This window comes from Cavia porcellus, unplaced genomic scaffold, assembly GCF_034190915.1.
Source record: "Cavia porcellus strain 051 isolate PalLab524CR breed Dunkin Hartley unplaced genomic scaffold, mCavPor4.1 scaffold_9, whole genome shotgun sequence".
NCBI lineage: Eukaryota > Metazoa > Chordata > Mammalia > Rodentia > Caviidae > Cavia > Cavia porcellus.
The window spans coordinates 16,598,694-16,609,664 of NW_026947492.1; the positions used below are offsets into that span (position 1 = coordinate 16,598,694).

The 10,971-nt window shown below is 36.6% G+C and overlaps 1 protein-coding gene and 1 pseudogene across 1 annotated transcript; both read left to right on the forward strand.

Annotated features, from left to right (window-relative positions):
• The first annotated feature begins 325 nt into the window (after positions 1-325).
• LOC101788052 (olfactory receptor 8B3-like) lies at positions 326-1,254 on the forward strand (annotated as a pseudogene).
• A 7,992-nt stretch (positions 1,255-9,246) lies between these two features.
• On the forward strand, positions 9,247-10,206 carry LOC100726571 (olfactory receptor 8B3-like). Its single transcript, XM_003472604.3, has one exon. The coding sequence runs from the start codon at positions 9,256-9,258 to the stop codon at positions 10,204-10,206; it is 951 nt and encodes a 316-aa protein (XP_003472652.2). The 5' UTR covers positions 9,247-9,255.
• Positions 10,207-10,971: the final 765 nt, after the last annotated feature.

Sequence of the window (10,971 nt, forward strand, 5' to 3'; positions counted from 1 at the left end):
ATCACCACTGACCCTGAGATGAGAGGGGCACTGCTAAGGCAGAAGTGGAGAAGAGATGGTGCAGATCCAACCATGGCTCTGGACTTCCTGAAATCTATCCTTCCACAAACTGCCTTCGTTACCACTCTCAATATTCATCTTTATGCATTCTCTTTGTCTTCTAAACTGGTGAAAACAAAGGCAAATGGAAAGGTAGGCTTGAGGCCTTCCTGCCAATCTGCATCTCAAGCTCTGTATCCTGGACTTGGATGGATAAATCTGGTATCCCATTTTAATGTAAACATGTGGTTATTTCTCTTGTTCTCACAGAAATGTCCAGGGAAGAATGACTTTATACAATGGCTCTTCAGTGACTGAGTTTGTCCTGCTGGGTTTAACACAACAGCAAGAGCTCCAGCTGCCTCTCTTCCTCCTCTTCTTCGGAATCTATATGGTCTCCATGCGGGGAACCTGGGCTTGACTGTTCTCATAGGTCTGAATCCTCACCTGCACACTCCCATGTACTACTTTCTCTTCCACCTCTCCTTCGTTGATCTCTGCTACTCCTCTGTCATAATCCCCAAAATGCTGATGGGTTTTGTAAAACAGAACGTCATCCCTTATGGTGAGTGCATGGCTCAACTGTTTTTCTTCTGCTTCTTTATTATTGATGAGTGCTACATTTTGACATCCATGGCCTATGACAGATATGTGGCCATCTGCAAGCCCCTCCTTTACAAAGTAATCATGTCCCAACAAGTCTGCTTCATAATCACTGTGGGTGTGTATGCAATGGGCTATTTTGGTGCCATGATTCACACAGGATGCATGCTGAGACTCACGTTCTGTGACAGCAATGTCATCAATCATTACATGTGTGACATCCCTCCTCTCCTGCAGCTGTCTTGCACAAGTACTTCTATCAATGAGATGGTGGTTTTCATTGTGGTGGGCATCAACATAATAGTGCCTAGTCTCACAATCTTCATTTCTTATACCTTGATCTTGTTGAATATCTCCTCCATCCATTCCACAGGGGGCAGATCCAAGGCCTTCAGTACCTGCAGCTCTCACATAATTGCTGTCTCTCTCTTTTTTGGGGCTTTATCATTTATGTATCTTAAACCTTCTACTGGATCTGTTGGTCAAGATAAAGTATCCACAGTTTTTTATACCATTGTGGGACCAATGATGAACCCTTTTATCTACAGTCTGAAAAACAAAGACGTCCACATTGCATTGAGAAAGACTTTGAAGAAAAGGGCACTCTCTTAAATAGTTCTGGTGTTACTGATCACAATTTTTGGCTCAAGAACGTGTGGAAGAGGATTAGGTTGTAATTCAATGAAAGAAGATTCACTTATAATGCACAAGGTTTGGGACTGTTTCTTTGCACTGCAAAGTAGCACCAACAGCAGCAGCAACAACAACGATAAAAGAATTCACACATCTGCAGAGAACAAAGTCATGAAAATAAGATGACCAGATACTATACTGAGCTAACTTAATTGTAGATGTCATTTCCAAGGTAAAGGGCATATGGGAGAGGGTTAGATCATTATTCTTTCAGAGACAGGCAAGAGAATATTTTCCACTTTGTTTTCAGTGAATTTCTTTTTCTGTTCATTTTTGTCGTGCTGAAGATTAAACATGTTTCTTCTCCTAGTGGGCTATATATCAGTCATATAAATGGTATGATTTAAGTAGACAATTTGAAGAGTAAATTCACAAGTGTTAAGGTTGTGAGATTTTTCTATCTATCTGTCTGTTTGTCCGTCTATCTATCATCTATCTTCTATCATCTATTTATCATCTGTTTTTGTACTGTTGGTGATTCTGCTCAAGGCTTGCTAAACAGTCTCTTAAATGTTAAAACACATGTCCTGAGCCCAGCCACGAGAATTTTGAGTGTTACACATGGAGAATTCACTGAAACTGTTAGGGAAATATTGATTCTGGTAGTCTCAGAGTTATTACTATGTTTATTAATTTAATCATCATGTGTTAAATGCTTATGAGGATTTTTCTTTGTGTTCTGGGTGACTTTCTGCTCACTCTGATCTTTTGTCCTTATTCTGTATTCTCAAGAAAATGCAGTATGGAGACTGATATTTTTGTGATCTCAGTTTCAAGAATAGAAAAAGAAGTAACCATTTAGAGAATCCAGGAAAAAGTGAACTTGCAGTGAGTTAATTTTTTGGACCTAAGGGCAGGAGAGTGAGTACAGGCACATGCTGTGTCTTCACTGGGATGATGTTTACTTGAAATGTGTATTAGCAATTTAGTAAAACTATTTTTGTCCTTTTTACAAATATATTTTACAGCCTTAATTCCTTAGCAACTCTTTTTATTTGAAATGCTCATTCTCATTTGCCTCAGAGTTTTATTGGTACAAATAATGTAATTAATTTAATCAACAAATTAAAATAATTTAATCATTGTAATATTCAGGGCCTATTTAAATGTCAGTAACACAGAACTGAAAACAGAAGCTGTCCATATTCTCAGAGCATTTCTTCTCTAAAATAATGTAGAAATGGAGTGCAGGTGGGCGTGAGGAAGACAGAGACAACAAATGAGTGGAGAATAAATGTACGCACCAGAAAAATCCTGCAGAAAGTCACAAATTAAGCAGATGATAGAATAAGTATGTGCTTACTTTGGATTTAGTGGTCATGCAGAACTTTTCTGAAGAGATGGTCTAGGAAACTGAGGTCTCACTGCTTGAGGGAAACAGTCGTGTGTATCCTCATCTTTAAATATGCCAAATTGTTACTCAGGGTACAAGTTCACATTTATTTAATACATAAAATACAATTGTACATTAGGTATAACTTCACCTGAAAGTATACTATAGAACTAAAATATAGTTATGTGACATACAGAAGAACATGGGGAGTAAATCAGTGAATATACATTTCAAAATAAATAAGTATACACAGTTTAGAGGTCTAGCGACCAACCCCAGGACCTCACCTACATTAGAGAATCCGGTACTACTTGGTTGCACACCCAAGAAAATATACCTTTTTAGTGAAGTAGCCACAATTTTATTCAGTGGTTTATTCATTCAATGGAAAAGAACCATATGACAGAAACTAAGGTATCTGCAAGTAGCTGAAGCTGGGCCATACCTTTAGTCTGAGACACATCAGAAATGCTGTCATATTAAAAGACATATGCCTGAAGGGAGGATAAATTGTTGACCATTCTATAACATGGGAATGATGTTTATAAAGGGTTCCTTTATTAAAAATAAAATAGAAATTCTAAGCAACGAGTGTCTATCATGTTACTGGACAGTTGACTGCTTCTTCCTCAGGGACACGAAAGATGATATCATGTGTTACAAATGTTGCTATTGATGTTTTGGTAAAAATCCATATTATGTACAGCTTTTTGGGGAATGGATACTTTTAAAAGCTTACTTGCATTCTAAGTCAGATGTTGTTGTCCTACCTCCAGTACCTCAAACTGGGAAAATAAGAAAACAAAACCACAAACAAGCAAAAGAAACAAACAAGTGAACAAACAACAAAATGCAAAGAGAAACAAAAGATCTAAAGCTTTGAAAGAACTAAATTTTAGAGAATGAAATAATTTTTTTTCTTTTAAAAATTGACACATAAAGATTAAACATGTTTGTGGGAGTACAGTCTGATAATTTGACATATATTTTCAAACTGAAAGGTAAATTGAGGTACAAAAATCTGAAAACAGAGTTCATTGAAACAACATAAGAATAACCAACAAGGAAGCAGACATGAACTTAACCATCCAGAAAAATTGTCTCCAAATGGCATCTGAGGCATCCACATTTCTAAAGATTAAAAATAAGGAAGAGGATGAAGAGGAAAGTAGAGGTGGTGGTTGAGAAGGAGGAGGTTGTTGCAGTGAAGAGGATGATGTTGTTACATTTGTGTTAGATGCATTCTGATTGTTGGGGCAAAATACTGATGCCACTTCATAAAGGGAGATTTATTGGCTCACAGTTTCCTGTGAGTTTAATCCAAGTCTGGCTTGCTCTAAGGCAAAGATGCACAGTTAAGAGTCATGTTGGAGGACAGCTCCTCATTCAACGGTAGCCAGGAAACAAACAATAAGAGCCTCTGGGGACAAGAATGTACCTCCCCAGGACCTGCTCTCAGTGACTCACCTCCCAACAGTACATAAAGCTCCTAAACTCATCAGTGAGTTTGGTGTTACCATGATGTCATCACCTTCAAAGCTCATGAGACTTTTGGAGGGGCATTTTCTATCTAAACCACACCAACTTGGAAGACTTTCTGACACCACGACTCTTGCACTTTGATTGCTTGAAAAACCAACATGTCATGTGTTATTCCAAGATCCGTCACTAGCTTCAGCTGTATCCATGCACCCTTGGATCACAGCTGCAAGGTCTCTGAGAAACCACTGATTATACAAAAAGGATTCTGGGTGTTATCCCCTGAATGGTTGTTCCTAAGCAAGAGACCTGGGGGAAACTTCTCAAGTGAGAGTTTTATAGTTCTGCATATTCGAGCCTGTCAAGAGTGGGGTCTTGCTGGTTCCTGAATTACCTGCAAGCAATCTTTTCTACTGTGTTCTTAGATTCATTTTAGTACTAGTTATTTCAACAACCAAGCTCCCTTAGGCTCAGCTGTATAGCTAATTTCTTTCTGGCCTCCAGCACAATTTTTGAAGTTCTTCAGGACTTCTTTGGTTTTCAGTTATCACTGTAGAACTGGTTAGAAGCAACCAGTGGCATCCAAGACATAGCCTAAATGTTAGGCTGCTCTGAGACCTGCTTCACCCAATTAATTCGTCTAGTACCCTTAGCCTCAGTGTTTAAATTGACTGAAAGATGTTTTTTTGAAGCTGAGAAGCATTTGCGGATTTTAAAATAATTACAAAATAATGATTGACAACGCAGCTCAATATTTTAATAAACCTAAAATGGAATAATTTTAATACTTTCAGAAAAATATTACTTCATTCAACTATTTTGAAATATTCAAATTTTCTTTCCAGAACTAGGGGAAATAAAGCTTCATATGCAGTACAGATTTCTCTTCCAATGCCAAGTATGTAATACCAAATTTGGTGGTTTCCCTGTCAGACTTACATATGTTTGTGCCATCTGTTCTTGACAAACATTCACAAAGGGACTACAGTATCTACAGACAACACCGAGCAGAATAAAACATGACTCCTTGGTTAAAATAGGAAATAAAACAGGTGCTATATGAATGCAGAAGTGCCACATACAAACTTTTTGCCAAATATAAGTCACCCATTAACATATGCAGGCCCAAGTAAGGAGTCCTTGCTTTTGAAAAAAAAGTAGCTTTCAAGTCTTTGAATTAGTCTAGCACCACATCTCAGAAGTGATATATATATAGCAAAGCTAGTGACCTCCAGAACTGATAATTTTTGCAGTTATCTGAAAGTGAGGGAAAGTAGAGAGCTTATTTGTATTTTCTGTTGGTTGCACTTAGTGTTTTCTTTGGAAGATTACATTGCTCTTCCTCTCACTTTTGAGTAGAGAGTAGAGATGCTGAAGCTACTCACTACATAAAATGCTCGGTACCAAACTCCTTTGTTCCTCCCCTGTGGTTCACCTCTGTCTGTAAAGGAAACTGCTCCATCTGGTTATTAGATTCTCCTGGAAAGATCAAGGCAAGGCAAAAGGATGTAGTCACTGTTTAAAATAATGAAATATGCATTGATCCATAAACTTTATGTTTACTTTTAGGGAAAATATATATAATTATTGACATCAAAAGCTTCATAGTATTTTCTAGATAATGTTTTCAGTACTCTATGATGCTTCAAGGAGGATCAGAACATGAATTTAAAAAAAGACAAAAAGTATCCATTTCTAAAATTCTTAATTATGATAATTTATTTCTTTCAATACTATTCGTATTTCTTCGTCCTAGAGGTAAGTGTTAAAGGAATGTGATATTTAAAGAGAGACTGAGGCTTTAGTTTGTTCTCAGCTAATTATACATATATCAAGGAAGTTGTGACTTTTATAAGACTAAGATAACTCTTAAATAACTAAAAATTTATTTTATATATGAGTACTCTGACAACTTTGGTGTGAAATAAAAGGTGTAGCATATGCAGTTCTATAAAATCCAAAATAATTAAGATTGACTTCATCCATGTTTTTTTTTTCTGAAAAATTTTGAATTTTTCTTGGGAGGATATTTTATTTTTCTCTTTTTGCTCTTGCTTAGTAGTACCTTTCCCTTAGAAGCAGTTTAATGAGATATGTTCATTTTGGTGGCATAAGTCTTATAAAACTTAGGTTTCATTGTTATGAATTAGTGTTTATTTGGCTTCGTGCTCTTTTGCATAAACTTTGTGTCGTCTGACCTGGGTTGAAGAGGTGGTTGTTGAGGTGATCCAATAAAATTCATTACAGGTTCCCTTTGTGTATACCTATATTTTTTCCACAAGTATCTGTTCCTGACTTATCACTGTGGGGTTGCTCACTTTCATAAAGAGCAATGATGGAGCATGTTCTACGTTCACTTGCCTTTGAGAGATCACAAGAACTAGAAAACCTGAGTAATCAATCTTTGAAGAAAGGAGACCTCTTGATTTAAAAGAAAATTTCTAGAAAACCAGCCTTCCTTATAATCCTAAGACCCTTGATCTTGAAAAATTTTCCACAAATCACCAGATTTGGTTTTGTGTTATTATTTTTAAAAATTACTATTATTATTTTTAATATAAAATTTGAAATTTTAATTTAATTTAAAAATTACTATTGAGGTTTGAATAAACTTGGATTGTTATAAGTGGAAAACTATTCAGCAATAAATGGAACATTGTTGTTACATACAACTTGGAGGGACCTGAAGGACATCAGGCTGAGTAAAAAAGAAAATTCAAAGAGGTTACACATTGTGTGAGTCCATTTATTGTCCTCAAAATGACCAAATGGTGTAGAAGGAGATAAAGTTATTGATATTCAAAAGACGGTGATGAGAATGGGAGGGGATAGGAATAACTATCCAGAGGTCATCAGAGCTCCTTCATAGGATGCAACAAGGCTCTCTCCTGATGGTTCAGGACGTTTCCTGAGTTATACCATATACATGGTAATGAATTGCAAAAATTTACATATGGATCCATCAACACAATTGTATGTGTTCAGCAGTTTGAGTTAATAACTGGTCTACCTAACATTATGGTTCCAAAGTCACTATTCTAGTCCTACAGGGGTGAGTGATGAAACAACGGGCAGAAGTTGGGTGAATGTGAATATTGTTAAGGACATTTTTGTGAATTTGTATGAATTTAAAAAATAAAAATGCATGCTTTGTTGTGAGTACAAAACATAGTCATATGCACAGGGAAAATGTAAATCATGTTTTGTTGAAATGGTAGTCAATAATGAATAGTAATATTTTTCATGCAGATTGTATTTTAATATAATATGAAGGAAGATATATTGAGTCAGAAGAACCTGAAGAAGTGAAATTGTCATGAAATAAAGGATTTTGTTATTTTACACAACCTTTTAAAATTAAAAAGAGTAATAAGAATGAAAGCACCTTTTATGCTAGCAAAACATACATTGTTCATTTCTTACTGTTATGGTTTTTTGTTTTGTTTTGTAGTTCTGTATTGCGTGTACCCTTAAGCCGCTTTGGTTTGTTTTGTGTTTTTCTCTTTTTCCTCTAAAAAAAAAAAAAAAAAAAAACATACATTGTTCGAATACTGTTTAAAGGGATGTGAAATATTAAAAATAAGCATAGCAAAAATATTTAAACTATGTTAAATTTTATGCAAACTGACATGTTATCTATAAGTAAACATTTTAATGATGTTGACTATATTTAACTCTTTACGGATGAGAACAGAGGGACTTTTAATCTCTGCCTGGAGACTGCAAAATCCCTCTAGGGAAGTTCACAACACTATCATGAATTAGTGCGTAAACACTGATACTATTATTTCTTCCCTTGCTAGTTTATCACCATAGAGAGCTCCTATCAGTCCCAAATAATTATAAAATCCAAGCATGTGCCATTCTTTGTGTGACATGGTGGGCATGATGTGAGGTCTGTCGCTTTTCCCACATCTTTTTGGCCAACATGTAACTGGAAGTTTGCTTTGCACTTTAGGATGGCTGTGGGGACATTCGCCTTGTGAGATCAGTGGGAAAACTCCACTGCTTGTCCAAGAAGCAGGCTGACAGCCTCTGGTCAGCTCTAAGAGCTGTAAAGCCAATTCCTCCTCAGGACAGTGGAAGTAAGTGCCCAGAAAGAGTTAACACTCAGGTCCTGAGGGAAAGGGGGTTACTTAATCCACTCTGGTTTTTTTTTTTTTTTTTTTTTTTTTGGTTGTTGTTTGTTTGTTTTTTTTTCACTTTCAATGTGGCTGAAAAACGAGGATAACTTTTATTGAAGAGCAAGGAATTCAGCAGTATGGAGCGCTGACTGCACACTGTCTGCATTTACTTTTCTTAAGCATGGTGTGTTGGCTTCAGTCTTAATCTGGTGCCAAGATTACAATGGCAGCCCCAAGAGACAGATCAAGAACACAGCAATACTGAAGGAAAGAGAAATTTGTCTCTTAAAAAAAAGATATTGACATGTACCATGCATTTAGAAATTGTGTGTAATAGAAATAAATTTTGTTAATTTTTTTTTACATTTACCACTCATAACACTAAGGGTCATGTTAGGATTCTCTTTCATGCCTTTAGCAAAGATCACTGAAAGCACACCCATACCCCTATCGTTACCCCCTGTCTAGCTAGAATAAAATAGAGCAAACTATGCAGAGGTACTAGAGTACGCAATCATTAATGTTAAACCTCTATTGACCTTCTCTGGACCTATAAATGATGTCAGTCTGCAGAGAATACTTCTGGAGTATTTTTTTTTTCTTATTGATTATTTCAAGGCGATTAGGATTCTAGTAGATTAATGGAAACATAAGCAGAAAATAAGAAGTGAAAGGCCAGGTGTTAACTGGTGATTTTCAACACAAATTCACCTTCCTGAAATTCATCATCAGATACACTGTTACCTCATCCACTCCACCTGTATCTTCTAGCAAAGATGGGAGTGATTGATAGACGCACTTACTCTTTTAGATGAAAGAGTGATTTAGAAATTGAGAGGAATGGCGTGGTAATACATCCAGTGGCCATATTATAGAGGAGACTATAGTTAAATTTTGTCATCCCTCTTTCCATGAATGAGAGTTTGGAGAAGAGCTGGGTGTTTTATTAATAAAATTCTCTTCTATTCTCCTAGATTTTCAACAATGACAACATTTTCTGGAAATGACTCCTTAGTCACTGAGTTTCTTCTTGCTGGACTAACAGATCGCCCAGAGCTCCAGACACCCCTCTTTTACCTGTTTCTAATGATATACTTTGTCACTCTGCTGGGCAACTTAGGATTGATAGCTCTGATTGCTCTCAGTTCTCAACTCCATACTCCCATGTACTATTTCCTCTTCAACCTCTCCTTCATCGATCTCTGTTACTCTTCTGTTTTCACTCCCAAAATGCTGATCAACTTTGTCTCAAAGAAGAATGGCATCTCCTATGCAGCGTGCATGACTCAGCTGTTTTTCTTTCTCTTCTTTGTCATCTCTGAGTGCTACATGTTGACTGCAATGGCCTATGATCGCTATGTGGCCATCTGTCACCCACTGCTGTATAAGGTCACCATGTCCCAGCAGGTCTGTTCTGGGCTATCTCTTGCTGCCTATGCAATGGGCCTTGCTGGCGCCAGTGCCCACACAGGCTGCATGCTTCGCCTGATCTTCTGCAGGGCCAGTGTCATCAACCATTACTTGTGTGACATCCTGCCCCTCCTCCAACTCTCTTGCACCAGCACCTATGTCAATGAGGTAGTAGTGCTCATTGTGGTAGGTGTGAACATCACAGTCCCCAGTGTCACCATCCTAGTGTCTTATATGTTCATCATCACAAACATTCTGCACATTAAATCTACACAGGGAAGATTCAAAGCTTTCAGTACCTGCAGCTCTCACATCATTGCTATTTCTCTGTTTTTTGGGTCAGGATTATTTATGTATCTTAAATATTCTTCTCCTGAATCTATGGAAGAGGGGAAAATTTCTTCTGTTTTTTACACTAATGTGGGGCCCATGCTCAATCCTCTGATCTACAGTTTGAGGAACAAGGATGTCAAAATTTCACTGAAGAAAGTCAAGATTAAAATCCAGAGGAAGTACATATTCTAATTAGAAGAAGTAATAAGGTAAGACAATGGAAGGATATTAAATTTTTATTGCTATTTTTAGTGAATAAATTTTATTCAATCCCATGGCACTTTTATGGATAATGTTTTGTGTTATTTGCTTACATCATTTATCATATGAATGATTTTATTTACTTTCATTTATGTATAGCCTCTGTTTGCACAAAATTTTCTAAATAACTAGTAAAATGTTTAGCAATGAATGTATACACCAATAATCTACGTGATTGCTTAATGACCCTTTACTTCTGTGGTTATTCTTAATGTGGAAGAATACAGAATTTTGCTTTTCCATATAAAAACAGAAGTGACACATAAGATAGAATGTCTGTTTATTTCACTATGCGCACTGATAGAAACTACAGGATTTGATCAGATCTCATCAGCAGTTCCATAAAACCTTAAGAAGACTCAGTTTCTCATAATTCTCTTCTTTCTCACATACATCTCTTTGTTTTCTAGCTTTCTTGTTTCCTTCGACAATGACAGTGTCTGTGCCATGTCCCGCATACTTCTGAGAATCTGAATTGTCCCATTTCTTATTGGAGAGATATGTGCTCCTCTACCTCTTATTGTTCCTGGAAGCATTAATGGAAGATGATTAGGGAAACAACGTACGTGTTCCCGAGGTTGCAGTAACAGAGCATGGTGTTTCTCATTGCAAATCTCAAATCTGTTGCCATCTAAAGTGGCACTTAGTATTTTGAATAAAAGCCTACAGCTCTTTTTATAACCCTTGCTTTTATTT

What these genes read in the sequence shown, in the direction of transcription:
- LOC100726571 (XM_003472604.3), top strand. Translation starts at nt 9,256, where the DNA reads ATGACAACATTTTCTGGAAATGACTCCTTAGTCACTGAGTTTCTTCTT.